The sequence below is a fragment of the Chiloscyllium plagiosum genome, chromosome 18 (assembly GCF_004010195.1).
Source record: "Chiloscyllium plagiosum isolate BGI_BamShark_2017 chromosome 18, ASM401019v2, whole genome shotgun sequence".
Classification (NCBI taxonomy): domain Eukaryota; kingdom Metazoa; phylum Chordata; class Chondrichthyes; order Orectolobiformes; family Hemiscylliidae; genus Chiloscyllium; species Chiloscyllium plagiosum.
In genome coordinates this window covers 1,206,753-1,229,294 of record NC_057727.1, presented here as the reverse complement: position 1 = coordinate 1,229,294, position 22,542 = coordinate 1,206,753, and the positions used below count along the sequence as shown (strand labels likewise).

Here is a 22,542-nt window from a genome sequence, read left to right as displayed (position 1 = left end):
GCCTATCGGATATGACTCACCTTCAGCCCAGAGCAGACTCAGTGTCACAATTCTTTAGCATTCCATCATCATCCCTCAGTCTGCCCTGTGCTGCATACATTTATCACATCTCTTTTGCAGTGAGTGGGGAGCAGGGAGTTTGAGAGAACCTACCCATTTTGAAATTTGGAGATAATCATGATCGGCCCAAAGGATTCCTCCTTCGCAATGAACATACTGTCCTGTACATCAGTAAACACTGTCGGTTCAAAGAAAAATCCTGTAAAAGAACCAGAAGCTAACAGTGATTGTACACAAGAAAAACTGTTCAGATCCAGGCAATGTTCAATGGGAAACAGTGTACAAGGAGCTTTACTCTAACCCTGTGCTAGGTTGGAGGTCAGTGCTGAGCGAGTGCCGCACTGTTGGAGGGTCAGTGCTGAGGGAGTGCCGCACTGTCGGAGGGTCAGTGCTGAGGGAGTGCCGCACTGTCGGAGGGCAAGTGCTGAGGGTGTGCAACACTGTCAGAGGGTCAGTACTGAGGGAATGCCGCACTGTCGGAGGGTTAGTACTGAGGGAGTGCCGCACTGTCGGAGGGTCAGTGCTGAGGGAGTGCCGCACTGTCGGAGGGTCAGTGCTGGGGGGGTGCCGCACTGTTGGAGGGTCAGTGCTGAGGGAGTGCCACACTGTCGGAGGGTCAGTGCTGAGGGAGTGCAACACTGTCGGAGGGTCAGTACTGAGGGAGTGCCGCACTGTCGGAGGGTCAGTGCTGAGGGTGTGCAACACTGTCGGAGGGTCAGTACTGAGGGAATGCCGCACTGTCGGAGGGTTAGTACTGAGGGAGTGCCGCACTGTCGGAAGGTCAGTGCTGAGGGAGTGCCACACTGTCGGAGGGTCAGTGCTGGGGGGTGCCGCACTGTTGGAGGGTCAGTACTGAGGGAGTGCCACACTGTCGGAGGGTCAGTGCTGAGGGAGTGCAACACTGTCGGAGGGTCTGTACTGTTGAATGTGCCATTTTTCATAGCATGCATTTCAACCTTAAACAACATGATTAACACATTATAGGAAGCGTGTGGAAGCTTTAGAGAGGGTGTAGAGGAGATTTCCCAGGATGCTGCCTGGACTGGAGGGCATGGCTTATGAAGAAAGGTTGAGGGAGCTAGGGCTTTTCTTAGTGAAGAAGGATGAGAGGTGACTTGATAGAGATGTCCCAGATGATGAGAGGCAGAGATAGAGTGGATAGCCAGAGCCTTTACCCCAGGGTGGAAATGGCTATCATGAGGGGGCCTAATTTTAAGGTGACTGGGGGAAGGTTTAGGGGAGATATCAGAGGTAGGTTCTTTACACAGAGAGTGGTGGGTGCGGGGAATGCACTGCCAGCGGTGGGAGTAGAGTCAGAGACATTAGGGACATTTAAGCGACTCTTAGATAGGCCCATGGAAGGATAGGCAGCATCCGAGGAGCTTCAGCAAAATCGACGTTTCGGGCAAAAGCCCTTTTGCTGAAGCTCCTCGATGCTGCCTGAACTGCTGTGCTCTTCCAGCAGCATTGATCCAGAATCTGGTTTCCAGCATCTGCAGTCATTGTTTTTACCATGGAAGGATATGTAGGTTAGTCTGATCTTAGAGTAGGATAAGAGGCAGGCACAACATTGAGGGCCGAAGGGCCTGTACTGTGCTGTATAGTTCTATGTTCTATGTATGTTCTATGCAGTGAGCCATTGTTGGAGTACTGCTTGTGGGATCTTGCTATGCACAACTATCTTCCTGTGTGCAGACAATGACAATAATTGATAAAGTGCTGGAATTTTACCATGGGGTGTTCCAAATGTACTAAACAAATTCAAGTTGTTTTTGATCAGTCATCTGTGATAGGAACACGTTGGGATTTGTCTGGGTCCTGAGGTTACTGTTTGTGTAAATCCTGCTGCATTCACACACCTGGCCGTGGGACTTGCTTCCCTCCATATGCGAGTGTGGCCCCTTCCTTCACCCCTGTAGCACAATACTCAATCAGCTTGTCCAAGTGGGCCTTATGGTTCTGAGGTCCATGGTCTGTTGACCTGTCCAGAGGATTGCCAATCTTCATTTTCTTTACTTCTTCAACCTGTCAGATAGTAAGAAAGGAAGAAGGATAGAAATGAATTCTAAAGAAGGGTCTCAATGGACTTGAAAGGATGGGTCAGGGGACCTTTCTAGATGGTAGGGATTTAAATACAGCGGATGTCCAAAGAGACTTGAGGGTTCAAGTGCATAAATGTCACAAACAGATGCTGAAAATAATCAAGAAAGCTAATGGAATGCTGGCTGATTGGAATGCAGAAGTCGTGTTTCAGTTATACAAGACCCTGGTTAAAGCTGACTTGGAACAAAACTAGGCATTACACCTGAGGAAGGATAGATTGTCCTTGGAGGGAGATCAATGTAGGTTTACAAAAATGACACCTGGACTTCAGGGGTTAAGTTCTGAGGAGAGAGTATACAAAATAGGTTATTTTCTCTGTATTTTAGAAAGTTAAGGGACAATCTGATTAAGTACTCATGACAATAACAGGAAAAGACAGGGTAGATAAATTCAAACTATTCCCACTGGTTGGGGATTCGTGAACTAGGGGCATAGCCTGAGAATTAGTGCCAGACTGTTCAGGAGAAATGTTCGGAAGCACTTGCACACACAAAGGGTGGGAGAGGTTTGGAATTCTCTTCCACAAACAGCGGTGGATGCTGAATCCGTTGTTAATTTTAAATCTGTGGTGGATCATATTTTTTGTTAAGTGAAGGTATTAAGGAATATGGGCCAAAGGCAGTTATATGGAGTTAAACCACAGGTCAGCCATGATCTCATGGAATGATGAAACATGCTAGAGAAGTTAAATGGCTTACTCCTACTCCTATGTTTCTTTGAACTGTTAATTCTGTTTTTCTCTTCACAAATGCTGCCAGATCTGCTGAGTTTCTCCCGTATTTTCTGGTTTCATTTCAGATGCCCAGGATCTGCAGAGTTCTGTTTTTAATTAAGCCCAGTGTTGGCTCCACAACATTAGTCTCCAAAGAATGTTCCTTATATGGATCATTATCCTCTCATTTTACTGGAATGATTCTATGACATACATCTGAGTGTGTTCCATTGGAGTTTAATACTGCAACCATTCAATTTGAAAATAATGCACGCAGTGGAAAGGGACAATATTAGAGCCACATTTTAATCAAGATATGGAGGGAAACAAATTCATCAGCCAAATGGATTTGTGTGGAATATGATTGTTATGGAAATTCCGATCTGTGTAATGTCAATATAATATTAGCTTTAATATATAGTAGAAATAGTGATGAGGGATTGCTACCAGAAAATGAAATTGCCTCTTGAGGATACCTTTCTATTTTGGGGGCAGTATGGAGCTGTGACGAAGATTTATAGTATATTCTTATTTCTTGGAACTTGGTTTTAAAGTAGAGTCATAGAGATGTACAGCATGGAAACAGGCCCTTTGGTCCAACTCGTCCATGCTGACCAGATATCCCAACCCAACCTGCCAGTACCCCGCTCATATCCCTCCAAACCCGTCCCATTCATATACCCATTCAGATGTCTTTTAAATGTTGTAATTGTACCAGCCTCCACCACTTCCTCTGGCAGCTCATTTCATACACGCACTACCCTCTGTGTGAAAAAGTTGCCCCTTAGGTCCCTTTTATATCTTTCCCCTCTCACCCTAAACCTATGCCCTCTAGTTCTGGACTCCCGCACCTCAAAAAAAAGACCTTGTCTATTTATCCTATCCATGCCCCTCATAATTTTGTAAACCTCTATGAGGTCACCCCTCAGTCTCCGACGCTCCAGGGAAAACAGCCCCAGCCTGTTCAGCCTCTCCCTGTAGCTCAAATCCTCCAACCCTGGCAACATCCTTGTAAATCTTTTCAGAACCCTTTCAAGTTTCACAACATCTTTCCGATAGGAAGGAGACCAGAATTGCACGCAATATTCCAACAGTGGCCTAACCAATGTCCTGTACAGTCACAACGTGACCTCCCAACTCCTGTACTCAATACTCTGACCAATAAAGGAAAGCATACCAAATACCTTCTTCACTATCCTATCTACCTGTGACTCCACTTTCAAGGAGCTATGAACCTGCACTCCAAGGTCTCTTTATTCAGCAACACTCCCCAGGACTTTACCTTTAGTCTATAAGTCCTGCTCTAATATGCTTTTCCAAAATGCAGCACCTCACATTTATCAAGTAACGTTAAATGAGCTTTTAGTTTTCAGTTCAGTAAAGGAACTTTTGGATAACCAAATAACCTGGTGAGATAATTGCCAAAATGTTGTGCAGTTGAGCTTTTTTGATGACAATAAAGGGGCCAAATTTCTGAAGCAGGTTGCAATGATAAAGAAAAGATTCATCTTTGTTTACTGAGGAAGTGGAATCTCTGGTCAAGAGGAAGAAGACAGCTTATGTTAGGATGAAATGTGAAGGCTCAGTTCGGGTGTGTGAGAGTTACAAGTTAGCCAGGAAAGACCTAAAGAGAGAGCTAAGAAGTGTCAGGAGGGGACATGAGAAGTCGTTGGCAGACAGGATCAAGGAAAACCCTGAGGCCTTCCATAGGTATATCAGGAATAAAAGAATGACTTGAGTAAGACAAGGGTCAAGCAAGGATAGTAGTGGGAAGTTGTGCGTGGAGTCAGAGATGATGGAGAAGCGCTAGCTGAATATTTTTCGTCAATATTCACCCTCGAAAAAGACAATGTGGTCGAGGAGAATACTGAGGTACAGGCTATTAGACGAGATGGGATTGAGGTTCACAAGGAGGAGGCGTTAGCAATTCTGGAAAGTGTGAAAATAGAAAAGTCCCCTGGGCCGGATGGGATTTAGAGCTTAAAAATGTGTTGCTGGAAAAGCGCAGCAGGTCAGGCAGCATCCAAGGAGCAGGAGAATCGACATTTCGGGTCCTGAAGAAGGGCTTATGCCCGAAATGTCGATTCTCCTGCTCCTCGGATGCTGCCTGACTTGCTGCGCTTTTCCAGCAACACATTTTAAAGCTCTGATCTCCAGCATCTGCAGTCCTCACTTTCGCCCGGATGGGATTTATGCTAGGATTCTCTGGGAAGCCAGGGAGGAGGTTGCAGAGCCTTTGGCTTTGATCTTTATGTCGTCATTGTTTACAGGAATAGTGCCAGAAGACTGGAGGATAGCAAATGTGGTTCCTCTGTTCAAGAAGGGGATTAGATACAACCCTGGTAATTATAGAGCAGTGGGCCATACTTCAGTTGTGAATAAAGTGTTGGAAAAGGTTGTAAGAGATAGGCTTTATAATCATCTAGAGAGGAATATGTTGATTAGGGATAGTCAACACAGTTTTGTGAAGGGTAGGTTGTGCCTCACAAACCTTATTGAGTTCTTTGAGAAGGTGACAAAACAGGTGGATGAGGGTAAAGCAGTTGATGTGGTATATATGATTTCAGTAAGGTGTTTGATAAGGTTCCCCACGGTAGGCTATTGCACAAAATACAGAGGCACGGGATTGAGGGTGAGTTAGCGGTTTGGATCAGAAATTGGCTAGCTGAAAGAAGACAGAGGGTGATGGTTGATGGGAAATGTTCATCCTGGAGCTCAGTTACTAGTGGGGGATTGCAAACGTCTGTTTTGGGTCCACTGCTGTTTGTCAGTTTTATAAATGTCGTGGATGAGGGTGTAGAAGGATTAGTAAATTTGGGGATGACACTACGCACAGTAGAGTTGTGGATAGTGCTGCAGGCTGTTGTAGGTTACAGAGGAACATAGGTAAGCTGCAGAGCTGGGCTGAGAGGTGGCAAATAGAGTTTAATGTGAAAAGTGTGAGATGATTCACTTTGGAAGAAGCAACAGGAATAAAGAGCACTGAGCTAATTTGTAAGATAGATGAGCAGAGAGATCTTGGTGTCCATGTACATAGATCTCTGAAAGTTGCCACCCAGCTTGATAGGGTTGTTAAGAAGGCAGAGTTGAAAAATGTGGTGCTGGAAAAACAAAGCAGGCCAGGCAGCATCCGAGGAGCAGGAGAATCGACGTTTCGGGCATAAGCCCTTCTTCAGGAATGATGCTGGTGTAAAGACGGCATACAATGTGTTAGCTTTTATTGACAGAGGGATTGAGTTTTGGAGCCATGAGGTCATGCTGCAGCTGTACAAAACTCTGGTGCGGCCGCACTTGGAGTATTGTGTACAGTCTCTCCCTCAGCACTGACCCTCCGACAGTGCGGCACTCCCTCAGCACTGACCCTCCGACAGTGCGGCACTCCCTCAGCACTGATGTTCGGATGCTGTGTGCACTGGGTTACAGTAAGGTAAGACCTGCTTTTGCCTCACCTTTTCAGAGTTTTAGAGTCACCGAGTCGTACAGCACGGGAACAGACCCTTCGGTCTAACTCGTCCTTGCCAACCCTAACCCCTAACCAAACTAGTCCCACCTGCCCGGTCCTGACCCATATTCCTCCAAACCTTCCCTGTTCATGTCCTTATCCAAATGTCTTGTAATGTCTTCAGCTGTACAAAACTCTGGTGCGGCCGCACTTGGAGTATTGCGAACAGTTCAGGTCACCGCATTACAGGAAGGATGTGGAAGCTTTGGAAAGGGTGCAGAGGAGATTTACTGGGATGTTGCCTGGTCTGGAGGGACAGTCTTATGAGGAAAGGCTGAGAGACTTGAGGCTGTTTTGGTTAGAGAGAAGGTTGAGAGGTGACTTAATAGAGACGTATAAGATACTCAGAGGGTTAGATAGGGTGGACAGGGAGAGCCTTTTTCCTTGGATGGTGATGGCTAGCACAAGGGGGCATAGCTTTAAATTGAGGGGTGATAGATATAGGACAGATGTCAGAGATAGTTTCTTTACTCAGAGAGTAGTAGGGGTGTGGAACACACTGCCTGTAACAGTAGTAGACTCACCAACTTTAAGGCTATTTAAATGATCATTGGATAAACATATGGATGAGAATGGAATAGTGTAGGATAGATGGGCTTCAGATTGGTTTCACAGGTCCTCGCAACATTGAGGGCTGAAGGGCCTGTACTGCGCTGGAATGTTCACTGTTTGATGTTCTATTCCAGCAGAGAAACAGTATTATTTAGACAGTCTCCAGACCACTAGAACTGGATTGAAATGTTAAGTTGTTTTAGTGGTCAAGTAGATGGGGCTGGAAAAAACCCTGAGCTTTCCTGAGAATATAGTGAGAAATATCAGTGAGTTAGTCTTTGTCTCAGAGATGGAGAGAATCACATCTGGATAATGTGCAAATGGATGTCATCTCCCTGGACTTCAATTAGGACTTTGACGAGGTGCCACACAGGAGGCTACTGAGTACGATAAGGGCCCATGGTGTTAAAGGCAAGGTGCTAGCCTGGATACAAGCTTGGCTGTCTGGCTGAAAGCAGCGAGTGGGGTAACAGGGTCCATCTCAGGATGGCAGCCAGTGACTAGGTGGTGTTCTGCAAGGGTCAGTGTTGGAACCACAACTTTTCTCTTTTATACATTAATGACCTGGATGAAGGAACTGAGAGCATTCTGGCTATGTTTGTGGGTCATACAAAGATAGGTAGAGGGACAAGTAGCATTGAGGAGGGGAGGAGGCTGCAGAAGGATTTGGACAGGTTAGGAGAGTGGGCAAAGAAGTGGCTGATGGAGTACAATGTGGGCAAGTGTGAGGTCATGCACTTTGGTAGGAAGAATAGAGGCATGGACTGTTTTCTAAATGTGGAGAAAACTCAGATGACTGAAGTTCAAAGAGACTTGGGAGTTCTAGTCCAGGATTCCCTCAAGTTAAACTTGTGAGAATAGTTAGGAAGGCAATTGCAATGCTGGTATTTAGACAGAACATAGAACATTCCAGCGCAGAACAGGCCCTTTGGCCCTTGATGTTGTGCCGACCTATGAACTAATCTAAGCCCATCCCCCTACACTGTCCCATCCATGTGCTTATCCAAGGACTGTTTAAATCTCCCTATTGTGGCTGAGTTAAGTACATTAGCAGGCAGGGCATTCCACGCCCTTACCACTCTCTGAGTAAAGAACCTGCCTCTGACATCTGTCTTAAATCTATCACCCCTCAATTTGCAGCTGTGCCCCCTCATACAAGCCAATGTCATCATCCTAGGAAAAAGACTTTCACTGTCCACCCTATCTAATCCTCTGATCATCTTGTATGTCTCTATCAAATCCCCTCTTAGTTTCTTCTTTCCAATGAGAACAGACCCAAGTCCCTCAGCCTTTCCTCATAAGAGCTTCCCTCAGACCAGGCAGCATCCTGATAAATCTCCTCTGCACCCTCTCTAAAGCATCTAAATCCTTCCTATACTGAGGCGAACAGAACTGGACACAATATTCCAAGCGTGGTCCAACCAGGGTTCTACAGAGCTATAGTAAAACCTCGCGGCTCTTAAACTCAGTACCCCATTAATGAAAGCCAAAGCACCATATGCCTTCTTAACAGCCCTATCAACTTGGATGGCAACTTTGAGGGATCTATGTACATGGATCCCAAGATCCTGCTGTTCCTTCACACTGCCAAGAATCCTGTCTTTAACCCTGTATTCAACATTCAAACTCAACCCTCCAAAATGAATCACTTTGCAATTATCCAGGTTGAACTCCATCTGCCACTTCTCAGCCCAGCTCTGCATCCTGTCAATGTCTTGCTGTAGCCTGCAACAGCCCTTGAGACTATCTACAACACCACCGACCTCTGTGTCATCGGCAAACTTACTAACCCACCCTTCCACTTCCTCATTCAAGTCATTTATAAACACTACAAAGAACGCAGACCCAAGAACAGATCCCGATGGGACACCACTGGTCACCCACCTCCAGGTGGAATACTTTCCATCCATTCCCACTTGCTGTCTTCTTTTGGCCAACCAATTCAGTATCCAGTCAGTCAGATTTCCCTGTATCCCATACCTCCTTACTTTCTGAATGAGCCTACCATGGGAAATCTTGTCAAATACCTCACTGATATCCACATACACCACATCCACTGCTCAACCTACGACAACGCGTTTTGTCACATCCTCAAATAACTCCATGAGGTTTGTGAGGCATGACCTGCCCCTCACAAAGCCATGCTGACTACCATTAATCAAACTATTTTCAAACAGTCATAAATCCGATCTCTCAGAATCCTTTCCAGTACCTTGCTTACCACAGACATAAAACTGACTGCTCTGTAATTCCCAGAGATTTCCCTAAGTCCTTTCTTGAACAGAGGAACAACATTCACCTCCCTCCAATTAGCCGGTACTAGCCCCATGGAGAGTGAGGAGCAAAGATCATCACCAAAAGCACAGCAATCTCATTCCTCGCTTCCCATAGTAACCTTGGGTATATCTGATGAAGGGCTTTTGCCCAAAACATTGATTTTCCTGCTCTTTGGATGCTGCCTGACCTGCTGTGCTTTTTCAGCACCACTTTAATTTAACTCTGATCTAAGGCATCTGCAGTCCTCACTTTCGCCTATGTCTGAGCCAGCCCTGGGGACTTACCAATCCTAATCCTTCCCAGAATTCCCAGCACATCCACTTCCCATTTACTTTGAGAGGACTTGAATATAAAAGCAGGGATATACTTCTGAGGCTCTGTAAGGCTCCAGTCAGACCACATAAGACCATAAGACACAGGAGTGGAAGGCCATTCAGCCCATCGAGTCCACTCCGTAGCCCTTAATTCCTTGTGACATCAAGAATTTATCAGTCTCTGCCTTGAAGACATTTAGCGTCCCGGCCTCCACTGCACTCTGTGGTAATGAATTCCACAGGCCCACCACTCTCTGGTTAAAGAAATGTCTCCGCATTTCTGTTCTAAATTTACCCCCTCTAATTCTAAGGCTGTGCACACGGGTCCTAGACTCCTCGCCTAACGGAAACAATTTCCTAGCGTCCACTCTTTCCAAGCCATGTACACATTTGGAATATTGTGCACAGTTTTGGGGTCCATACCTCATGAAGGATGTACTGGCCCTGGAGCGTTCAGAGGAGGTTATCGAAAATGGTCCCAGGAATGAAAAGTTTAACATTTGAGGTACATTTAAGGACTCGATGGAGATTAGAAGGACGAGGGGTGATCTAATTGAAACTTACATGAGGGCACAGCCTTAGATGAAAGGGAAGACCTTTTAGAAGGGAGATAAGGAGAAACTCCTTCAGCCAGAGAGTGGGGAATCGAAGAAAAATATAGCCACAGAAGGCTGAGGAGGCCAGGTCAATGAGTATATTTAAGACTGAGATTCTTGATTGTCAAGGGGATCAAGGGTTACAGGAAGAAAGCAGGAGAATGAGAAATATCAGCCATGATTGAATGGTAGTCAGAGTCAAAAAGACTGCACATGTCGGTCCTATACTCGAAATGTCAACTTCTCTCCCTCCTGATGCTTCCTGCCTTGCTGTGTCCCTCTCCCTCCTGATGCTGCCTGCCTTGCTGTGTTGAAACTTTATTGCTGGAACAGCACAGCAGGTCAGGCAGCATCCAGGGAACAGGAGATTCGACGTTTCGGGCACAGGCCCTTCTTCAGGAATGAGAAGAACAGAAACAGAATCCCCAAGTGGAAAATGAAGTGTTGTTCTTTGAACTTGCGTTAAGGAACACTGCAACAGATCTGGGACAGAAATGTTGGTGTAGGAACACAGTGGTGTGTTGAAGTGGAGGCAGTGGGAAACTCTGGGTCATGTTTTACAGACAGAGTGTAGGTGTTCAGCAAAGCGGTCATCAAATCTGTGTTTCATCTCCCCCGATATACAGGAGACCACATTCTGAGCAGTGAATGAAATAAATGAGTTGAGAGAAGTGCAGGTAAGCTGCTGCTTCACCTGGAAGGTGTGCCTGAGGCCTTGGATACTGAGGTTGGAGGAAGTAAATCGGCAAGTAAGTCACCTTGTGCAAGACCAACCCCTTCCCACAAACGTCACTTCAATATATTACCACCTTTCCTGAGCTGTTAACAGTTCTGATGAAGAATCGCCAGACTCGAAATATTATCTTGCTTTCAAAGAACACAGAACATTACAGCACAGTCCAGGCTCTCTGACCCTCAATGTTGTGCTGACCTGTGAAACCAGCCTGAAGCTGAACTAACCTGCATTGTTGCATTATCATCCATATGTTTATCCAATGGCCATTTAAAAAGACATTAAAGTCGGTGAGTCTACTACAGTTGCAGGCAGGGAGTTTCACGCCATTACTACTCTCTGAGTAAAGAAACTACCCCTCTGACATCTGTCCTATATCTATCACCGCTCAATTTAAAGCTATGTCCTCTCATGCTAGCCATCACTATCCGAGGAAAACGTCTCTCTCTGCTAACACTATCTAATCCTCTGATCATCTTTCACATCTCTATTAAGTCACCTCTCAACCTCTTCCTTCTAACGAAAACAGCCTCAGGTCACTCAGTCTTTCCTCAGAAGACCTTCCTTCCATACCAGACAATATCCTCATAAATCTCCTCTGCATCTTTTCCAAAACTTACACATCCTTCCTATAATGTGGTAACCAGAACTGTACGCAATACTCCAAGTGCGGCCACACCATAGTTTCCTACAGCTGCAACATAACCCCATGGTTCATATGCCTTCTTAACAATCCTATTAACCTGGGTGGCAACTTTCAGGGATCTATGTACATGGACACGGAGATCTTTCTGCTCATCCACACTGCAAGAACCTTACCATTACCCCAGTACTCTGTATTACTGTTACTTCTTCCAAAATGAATCACCTCACACTTTTCTGCATTAAACTCCATTTGCCACCTTTCAGCCCAACTCTGCAGCTTATCTATGTCCCTCTGTAAGCAGCAATATCCTTCAGCACTGTCCACAGCTCGACCGACCTTAGAGTCATTTGTAAATTTACTAACCCATCCTTCTACGCCATCATCCAGGTCATGTATAAAAATGACAAACAGCAGTGGCCCCTAAACAGATCCTTATGGTATACCACTAATAACTGAACACCAGGATGAACATTTGCCACCACCACTCTCTGTCTTCTTCCTGATACTGCCTGCCTCGCTGTGTTCCCTCTCCCTCCTGATACTGCCTGCCTTGCTGTGTTCCCTCTCCCTCCTGATACTGCCTGCCTTGCTGTGTCCCTCTCCCTCCTGATGCTGCCTGCCTTGCTGTGTCCTTCTCCCTCCTGATGCTGAGTTGATATTTCACTCAGGTTGAGTTTCCTCCATATCTAGTCATGATTAAAAGCTGGCCATAATATTGTGTCTTCCTTCTGCAAGCATTATTTTCAAGTTGTATGGTTGCAGCATTAATCTCCAATGAAACACACTCAAATGTATGTATGGAATCATTCCAGTGAAAGGAGACGATTATGATCCATATACGGGAACATTCTCTGCCGACTTGCTGGATATATTAAGGGGATTACTGTGCGATAGAAGATTAGATTGTTCTTTCTGTTGTTTCAAAATGGTCTTTTAAATACATATCTTTTGTTTGATAAATGTGTTATCTTTGTTATTCAGTGACAGAGCCCCATGGTGAACAAGTTGGGGTTACATTTTGTTTAAGAACTGGAATAGGATTTAGAGTCTGCAGATGTTAGTGTCTGAGGGAGAAGGTGATTCTGCACCCATCCAGGTTTGAGACCAAGTGCATTCTGACCTGAACAGGCAGAGGACTGTCAGACTCACCACTTTTTGCAGAAACTGATCATGAATAGATTCTTCAATGAAAAGCCGGCCAGCAGCGATACAATTCTCTCCCTTGTTGAAAAACACAGCCCCCATTCCCTACAGAGAAAACAAATGTTAAAGGTACATTCACATTAATAACCGTCCCACTGCCCGGGAGGGGAGCTGAAGCAGGAAATGTCACAACCTTTAAAAATTATCTGGATGAGCACTGTAGTTACTGGGAAAGTGGGGTTACTGTGGATAGTACAGGCAGTGACTGGTGGGAAAGTGGGGTTACTGTGGATAGTACAGGCAGTGGATCAGTCCTTGAGTTCATTTGTAAATCGATTTGAACCAGTTGGAGCTTTAAAATTACACCTCTGCGTGGGACCGTGTTTTTAAGGGTGAGCATTTGTAAGTCGGACGTTGGTAAATAGGGACACTCGGAGTCTATTTTTAGTGGTACTGATTAGATGGGCCAAAGGATGTCTCTGTCCTGTAACCATATGATAGGTATATATTCCTGCCCTATAGTATTGGGAGACTGGCATCACTACCCATTCACAACATTGGCCACAGTGTTGGACTGGAGTTACGTATGGATCCAGGCTCGGTAAAAAATCATGGAATCCCTAGAGTGTGGAAATGGGCCATTCAGCCCATCAAGTCCACACTGACCCTATAAAGAGCATCCCACCCAGACCCAAGTTCACCCCCTCCCCCCACCAGCATACTCCCTGTGACCCTGCATTTCCCATGGTTAGCCCACCTAACCTGCACAACCATGGGCAATTTAGCATGGCCAATCCACCCTGACCTGCACATCTTTGGATTGTGGGAGGAAACCGGAGCACCCGGAGGAAACCCACGCAGACACGGGGAGAATGTACAAACTCCACACAGTCAGTCGCCTGAGGCTCATAGGTGAATTCCTGGAAAGACATGAGTTAAGCAGTTGGACTTTATCCCATCGGTTATGATCACCTTCTTCCAGCCCCACTCCGCAAGTTATTCAGATTCTTTAAACTTTATTTAATTACTTGGCTTAACTCATGACCAATGAATTATTACCATTTACTCTAACAATAACCATCACACAATCCAATCTTGCCGTCCAGCCTCCTGCCTAGTGAGGATGATTTCTACATTTCTAAAGATTGTGAACAGTTCATGGCAGAATCAGGGGAAGAGCTCTTCACCTCTTGAGTGATCTGGGATTGTATGTGTTGAAGCCTATGGCCTCCATGGTTTTATTACCAGAACAATAAAGAACACAAACAGTAGATACAGAGAATGCTGGAGAAACTTGGCACGTCAGCAACATCTGTGGAGAAACTGAGTTAACATTTTAAGCGCAGTATGACTCTTCTTCAGAATTCTAAATAAAAAACTCTGTTTCTCTATCCAGTGATGCTGCCAGACCTGCTGAGTTTCTCAAGCAATTTCACTTTTACTTCCGATCTCCAGCATCTGCAGAACTTTGCTTTTATTTTGGAGGTTTTTGTGAAAACCATTACAAAGATTGGGTCAGCCTCAGACGGGGAATTGTGTTAAAATCTATACCTCACACTTTCATAAGGATGGCAGTGTCTTGGAGAGGATGTGAAGGAGATTAACCGATGTCAGGGATGGTATGGGGGGCACGGTTTCAGTCATGTTTAGAGAGGAGAGAAGGTTGTATTTCGGAAAGTAAGACAACTGAGTGGAGGCTCCATGCAGGTGTTGAAATCAGGAAGAAACTGTTCCCATTGGCTGGAGACTCAGTAGCAGCAGAGGGTGGGGGGGCTCTCGGATTGAACATTAATGTGAAAAATATCAAAGAGAGGGAGGATTTGTACAGAGTTCACTGATATCATTTGAAATGGTTTGAATGTGAAAGTGAATTGGACGTATAAATAAATTGCTGAAAATGTGTTGCTGGAAAAGCGCAGCAGGTCAGGCAGCATCCGAGGAGCAGGAGAATCGACGTTTCGGGCATGAGCCCTTCGTCAGGACCCGAAACGTCAATTCTCCTGTTCCCTGGATGCTGCCTGACCTGCTGCGCTTTTCCAGCAACACATTTTCAGCTCTGATCTCCAGCATCTGCAGACCTCACTTTCTCCTCGTTATAAATGAATTGGGTCATATTTTCAGGACTTTGAGCAGAGAAGGATAGTGGAGAAACTGGACAGCCTATCAAACAGCTCACCTGACCAAGCTCTGACGGCTCGTGATTTCAAATAGTCCTGTTGGACTATAACATGCTGTCGTGTGACCTCTGACTTTGTCGACTCTAGTCCACCATGAGCACTTCCACCTCACACCAAAGGTTAGCACTGGTGCGATAGACCAGTTGGCCATTGGATGTGATTCAATGATTGAAAAAACAACCCAGTACTTCCTGCTTGGTTCTAGTGAAAGTCTGTCTGGTTCCAAGCTCTTTAACAGACAGTCTGACTATAAGTCCTTAAGAAATATTCTCCAAGTGAAGTTTGGGAAGACCAAAACCATTGTGTTCAGCTCTCATGATTAACTCCTCTCCCTAGCCCGAGTCAGTCTAAAACCAACAGTTCACAATCTCACATCCAACTTGACCCCCAGTGGAGTTTCTGACCCCTTTATCCCTCGGCTTCCAATTCAGGTCCATCCACTTCCAATGAAGATCGCAGTCTCCCCAACTCTGCCTCAGTGCTGCTCAAACTCTTCCCTATATTTTTGTAACCTGCAGTTTGGACTGTTCCAAGGAGCCAGTTGCAATGTATGAACCTGAACGCTGGGTGTCAAGAGATCTTTCAGACAAGGTGTGAATTGCAATCCTCACCTGTCCTTCCTTCAGCTGACAGACGCACATGCACTTTATAATTGCACAAAGTGGACAATAATCACAAGCAGGAATCCTGGCTGCCCCAGGGGCGGATACTCAGCTCCTTCTCTCTTGTTAACCTCAGCATCCCCGCAACCCCCCCCCCCCCCACGCCAAATCAGGCCAGCCCAGTCCTGGGGCCACAGTCCCTGCAGCTGACAGTGGGTGGATTGGGGAATGGGGGGACAGGATGGGGTGGAAGGTGGATGGGGCACTGAGGTGGGGCATGTCTGCAGTCCAGTGTTGCCTTGTGTGGGGGAGTGACCAAGCCCTCTCTGTCTGGGTGGGGCATCCAGGGTTAGGACCCATTCACCCCAATGAGGATCGAGGGTTAATGGAAGATAAAACCAGAGCTCCTCTCAGTCCAGTGTCTGTCGCACGATGACTTCAGTTAGAAAGATCCGCACTAATTTTAAACATTTCAGGGCCATAGTTTTGAGTTGAATCTTCTTACCGCACGTACAGCTTTGACTAAGTCACAGTCACTGAAGATGATGAGAGGAGACTTTCCCCCCAGTTCCAGAGATACTTTCTTCACATTAACCAGGGCACAGCTGCAAAGGGAGGAACACCACAGTTTCAAATGGAGAAAACACAGGTTCATTTTCAAATGTCAAGAAAGCACAACAAGATCTCTATTTCCTTAGGAGGCTAAGGAGATTCAGCATGTTCACAAAGACTCTCACTTATTTTCATTGATGCACCATAGAAAGCCATGACTTGGAGATGCCGGTGTTGGACTGGGGTGGACAAAGTTAAAAATCACACAACACCAGGTTATAGTCCAACAGGTTTAATTGGAAGCACTAGCTTTCGGAGCGCTGCTCCTTCATTAGGTAGTTGTGGAAAGCTAATGCTTCCAAATAAACCCATTGGACTATAACCTGGTGTCGTGTGAGTCTTAAACATAGAAAGCATCCTATCTGGATGCATCAAATGTGGTTTGGCAACTACCCTTCCCAAGACCGCAAGAAACTACAGAGAGTCATGAACACAGCCAATTCTCTTATACAAACCTGCCAGCCATCCACTGTCTCCATCTAGACTTCCCATTGCCTTGGGAAAACAGCCAACATCATCATGGACCCTTCCCACCCCCATTACACTCTCTTCTATCAGGGAGAAGATATAAAAGTTTGAAAACACATATAAACAGATTCAAGAACAGCTTCTTCCCCGCTGTTATCAGACTTTTGAACGTATCTCTCAAATGTTAATTCTGATCTCTTTCTCTCTGCACTTTCTCTGTGGCTGTAACACTGCATTCTGTGCTCTGTACTGCTACCCTGGTGCACTTTGTATGGTATGATCTGCCTAATGCTGTGACCACCTCCCCCCCCCCCCCCCCCCCACAACCCTGCAAAACTGAATTGGCTGGACAGCTGGTTTACAATGCAGAGGGATGCCAACAATCTGGAACCACAGTGACTGAGGTTCCTAGGAAGGAGTCTCCATCTCACCCTCTCCCCTTACCCGAGGCATGGTGACCCTCAGGCTAAACCACTTTCCAGTCATGTCTTTCTAACCAGAGAGCAGTCCTGTGGTCTGGTAGGACTCTGGTGAATTTAATGTTTATTTTATTCTTCCAATATATTTTTCTTATTCTCTCATGGGATGGGGATGACATTGACAAGGCTCAATCTTGTTGCTCTCTCTGCCCTGGAGAAGTGGCGGTGAGCTGCCTTCTTGAACTCTTGCAGAGAGCCGCACATTACGGTCAGGGAGAGGATTCCAGGATTCTGACCCAGCCACACTGAAGGAACGGCGATTTATTTCCAAGTCAGGATGGTGAGGGGTTTGGAGGGGAACTCGCAGGGGATGGTGTTCCCACGTATCTGCTGCCCTTGTCCTTCTAGGTGGAAGTGGCTGTGGGTTTGGAAGGTGCTGCCTGAGGATCTTGTAGATCCTACACACTGCTGCTACTGAGTGTGGGCGGTGGAGAAAGCGGTGAATTGTGTCAGTTCAAAAAGGTCTCCGACAAACTTCTCAAGGAGGAATGATATAGAGTCATAGAGTCACATGGGTGGACAGTACCATTGAATTCCAAGCTGCACATTTACTGGAATGGAGCTTTTCACTCTGGCACTGGGGTTTGAATCCAAACTCACTGACTGAGGTCAGTCAAGCAAAATTGAGAGAAAATTTAATTCAGATTGAATGAAATATTTAGCAGTTAGGGTAATGAATGGGGTAACATTGAGGATTGAGGTGTAAATATTGATGGGGTCTCTGGGGAGAACCCCCTTGCTCACTTCCAAATAATGGTCAGGGGATTTAAAAAAAAACTTCTCTCCATTTTACCGTTACCATCAGGCCAGGGCACCAACCCTGGTTCAACGGAGAGTGCAGGAGGGCATGCTGGGAGCAGCACCAGGCATACCTGAAGATGAGGTGTCAACCTGGTGAAACCACCAAACAAGACTACTCGCACACCAAACAGCATAAACAGCAAGTGACAGACAGAGCTAGCAATCTCAAACCAATGGGTCAGATCTAAGCTCTGCACTCCTTCCACATCCAGTGGGGAATGGTGGTGGACAATTAAACAACTCACTGGAGGAAGAGGCTCCACAAATATCTCCATCCTCAATGATAGAAGAGCCCAGCACATTGGGGCAAGAGATAAGGCTGAAGCATTCACAGCAATATCAAGGAATGGTTGCTGGCACTGGATACTGCAAATGGGCTTTGACAACATTCCAGCAATATTACTGAAGACATGTGCTCTAGAACCTGCCGCTCCCCTAGCCAAGATGTTCCAGTGCAGTTACAACACTGGCATTGCCAATATGTCCTGTACATAAATAGTAGGACAAATCCAACCCGGCCAATTACTGCCCCATTCAGTCTCCTCTCGATCATCAGTAAAGTGATGGAAGTAGTCACCAACAAGCAGCAGCTGCTCAGCAATAACCTGCTCAGGGACCTGCCCAGTTTGGGTTCCCCCAGGGTCACTCAGCTCCTGACCTCATTACAGCCTTGGGTCAAACATGGACAAAAGAGCTGAATTCCAGAGGGGAGGGGAGAGGGACAGCCCTTGACATCAAGACTGCATTCGACCGAGTGTGGCACCAAGGAGCCCGGGCAAAACTGGAATCAATCGGAATGAGGGGAATTTCTCCACAAAGATTCAAGAATGCAGCTCACCACCACCTTCTCCTGGGCAATTTATTCTATGTCTGAATAAAATGTTTCTCTTTTCTTTAATCAAATATTTTCTTTGATAAAATGAAGGTGATTCGCTGGTCACATTCCGTTCAGTTTCACAGATACCTTTTCATAATTTGTTTCCCGACTGCGGTGGATCCGGTAAAGCCAAGCTTTCGAACATCAGGATGGTCAGCTATTCTTTGTCCAATCAATGAACCTGAAGACAGAAAAGTGATCTCTGACAGAACAGATCGAAAACTACATCTCGGAGCAAATTACTGCAGATGCTGGAATCTGTACTGAAAACAAAATGCTGGAAATCACAATGGGTCAGGTAACATCCACGGAGAAAGAGCAAGCTAACGTTCTGAATCGAAATTAATCTTTACCAGAGCTTCATCAGATGAAGAGCCATCTAGAGTTGAAACATTAGCTTGCTCTCTCTCCATGGATGCTGCTTGGCCCACTGGGATATCCACCACTTTATGTTTTCAGATCCTCACAGCAATACTGCAGGACATGAGGGTCACATCTGATCAATGACCCTGGGTGGGCAGCTCCCGTTTGGAACAGGAAGAGCTAATGGCGGCACGGTGGTATGGGCGGCACGGTGGCACAGTGGTTAGCACTGCTGCCTCACAGCGCCAGAGACCCGGGTTCAATTCCCGCCTCAGGTGACTGACTGTGTGGAGTTTGCACATTCTCCCCGTGTCTGCGTGGGTTTCCTTCGGGTGCTCCGGTTTCCTCCCACAGTCCAAAGATGTGCAGGTCAGGTGAATTGGCCATGATAAATTGCCCGTAGTGTTAGGTAAGGGGTAAATGTAGGGGTATGGGTGGGTTGCGCTTCGGAGGGTCGATGTGGACTTGCTGGGCTGAAGAGCCTGTTTCCACACTGTAATCTAATCTAAAATGTTTCTCGGGGTGAGGGGAGGTGGTCAAGTAGTCAGGAGTTCAGGTCTCACCCCACAGCCCCGTGAGTTCATCATTCAGAGAGTCTCAGTGCGATACTGAGGGAATACAACCCTGTCCCAGGTTTTACATTAGATTACTTACAGTGTGGAAACAGGCCCTTCGGCCCAACAAGTCCACACCGCCCCGCCGAAGCGCAACCCACCCAGACCCCTACATTTACCCCTTACCTAGCACTACGGGCAATTTAGCATGGCCAATTCACCTGACCCTGCACATCTTTGGACTGTGGGAGGAAACCGGAGCACCCGGAGGAAACCCACGCAGACACGGGGAGAATGTGCAACTCCACACAGTCAGTCGCCTGAGGCAGGAATTGAACCCGGGTCTCTGGGGCTGTGAAGCAGCAGTGCTAACCACTGAGCCACTGTGCCACCCACAGGTGCTGTCTCTCAGCTGAGACCTCAACACAGAGGCTTGTCCCTGAGCTCATATTTTGAAGAAGGACAGAGGAGTTTTCTTGGGGGCTCTGATCAATATTAAAACCTCAAATCAAGATCACTCAAAGTAGATGATCAGCTGTTATTGTACCACTGTTTGTGAAATCTTGCTGCATGCAAATTGAACACAGATTTTCCTAAAACAATGAACATTTTCAAAAAGTCCTTCGTTGCCTTTGAAGCACTTTTGGATAACCTGAGGATGAGAAAGGTGCTATGCAAATGAAAACCTTTCTTCCTTGTAGCTCATTACTCCAGTTAGGGACAATCTCAGCCAATGATTTCGTGCGGAACTTTCAAATCTTGTCCAGAAGATGATCCCAGTTTTGGCTCATTTTTAACTGGTTTTAACAACCAGCTGCCTCTGGTTGAGAAATCCCAGAATGAGATTGCTGGGATTTCCTGCTGAGTGTCACACTAACGGGTTGGCTTCCTCTGTGTGAGGCCATTCTGCTTGCATTCTGGATCAGTGGTGCTGGAAGAGCACAGCAGTTCAGGCAGCATCCAAGGAGCTTCGAAATCGACGTTTCGAGCAAAAGCCCTTCATTTGATGCCTGAACTGCTGTGCTCTTCCAGCACCACTAATCCAGAATCTGGTTTCCAGCATCTGCAGTCATTGTTTTTACGCCATTCTGCTGACATACCTGCTCCTGGCAAAATGTTCACGACCCCCTTTGGGAATCCAGCCTTCACTGTCAGCTCTGCGAATTTCAACGCTGTCAAAGGAGTCACCTATCCAAATGAACCAGACCATCCCTATATCAGTAACAACTCTCTGATCACCCTCCACACCTCACCCAGCTGACACCCATACTGCCCCATGGCCATGATACTCCACCTGCCACCTTTCCCTAAAGCAAGACTGAGACACACTCTCCATTGGCATCACCCAGGACACAGCCGGAACACTGTCCATTGGCATCACCCAGGACACAGCTGGAACACTGTCCATTGGCATCACCCAGGACACAGCCGGAACACTGTCCATTGGCATCACCCAGGACACAGCCGGATCACTGTCCATTGGCATCACCCAGGACACAGCCGGATCACTGTCCATTGGCATCACCCAGGACACAGCCGGACCATTGATCATTGGCATCACCCAGGACACAGCCAGAACACTGTCCATTGGCATCACCCAGGACACAGCCAGAACACTGATCATTGGCATCACCCAGGACACAGCCGGATCACTGTCCATTGGCATCACCCAGGACACAGCCGGAACACTGTCCATTGACATCACCCAGGACACAGCCGGATCATCCTGAAGTCCCACCAGAAAACAGGAAAAGCACAAGAATAGATATGTCCATGTTAAAGGGATTTCAAGGCTCCATCAGACGTTGTGTGAACTATTCAGCAATTTTACAACTAAATAAGAACCGAACAAAGAGCAGCACAGGAACAGGCCCTTCGGCCCACTATGGCTGTGCTGACACATGACACCTCTCTAACTTTGCCTCTACATGGTCCATCTCCCTCTATACCCTGCCTGTTTATGTAACTGTCCAGATGCCTCTTCAGCATGGCTGTTATGTCTGCCTCCCCCACCTCGTCTGGCAGCACATTCCAGGCACTTACCACCCTCTGTGTAAAACAACACTGACCTCTCACATCCCCTTTAAACCTTCCCCTTTTCTGCAGAATCATAGAATCCTGACAGCACAGGAAGAGGTCTGTTGGCCCACTGAATGTGCACCCACAGTCCAATGGCCATCCCGTGCAGACCCCTACTCCATCCCTGCAACCCCACACTTTCCATGGCTAATTCACCCAGCCTGTACATCCCTGGACACTGCAGGGCAACCTTACCAGAGCCAATCCACCAATCCCCAATAAATGACATTTCTACCCTGGGAAAAAGACTCCGACTATCCATTCTAACCACACTCTCACAATCTTGTAAACATCCATAAGAATCCCTTCAATTGAATTGAGTTCAGGGCATAAGATAGGTTCAGAAGTCAGCCATTCAGCCCATCGAGTCTGCTCCTCTATTCAATGTGATCATGGCTGATCTGATAATCCTCAACTCCACTTTCCTGCCTTTTCCCCATAGCCCTTGATTCCCTTCCTGATTAAAAATCTGTCTCTCTCAGCCTCGATTTGACACAACTACCAAACCTGTGCCTGTTTGTCATGATTTGGAGATGCCGGTGTTGGACTGGGGTGTACAGAGTTAAAAATCATACAACACCAGGTTATAGTCATACAGTCATAGAGATGTACACCATGGAAACAGACCCTTCGGTCCAACCGGTCCATGCTGACCAGATATCCCAACCTAATCTAGTCCCACCTGCCAGCACCCGGCCCATATCTCTCCAAACCCTTCCTATTCATATACCCATCCAAATGCCTCTTAAATGTTGTAATTGTACCAGCCTCCACCACTTCCTCTGGCAGCTCATAGGAGGCTGGGGGAACAGAACAAGGCAGGCAGCATCAGGAGGGACAGGCAGGAGGCTGGAGGAACACAGCAAGGCAGGCAGCATCAGGAGGGACAGGC

General features: G+C 46.6%; 1 protein-coding gene across 1 annotated transcript in view; it reads right to left on the bottom strand.

Moving 5' to 3' along the window:
* LOC122559232 (cytosolic 10-formyltetrahydrofolate dehydrogenase-like) overlaps positions 1–22,542 on the bottom strand; it is a 130,146-nt gene that overhangs the window by 2,474 nt on the left and 105,130 nt on the right. Inside the window, exons 13-18 of the mRNA XM_043708612.1 lie at positions 20,672–20,759; positions 18,742–18,835; positions 15,923–16,022; positions 12,645–12,743; positions 1,920–2,085; positions 154–259 (exon numbers count right to left, since the gene is read on the bottom strand). Of these exons, the coding sequence (XP_043564547.1) occupies positions 154–259; positions 1,920–2,085; positions 12,645–12,743; positions 15,923–16,022; positions 18,742–18,835; positions 20,672–20,759 (653 nt within the window). The remainder of the gene's footprint in view (positions 1–153; positions 260–1,919; positions 2,086–12,644; positions 12,744–15,922; positions 16,023–18,741; positions 18,836–20,671; positions 20,760–22,542) is intronic.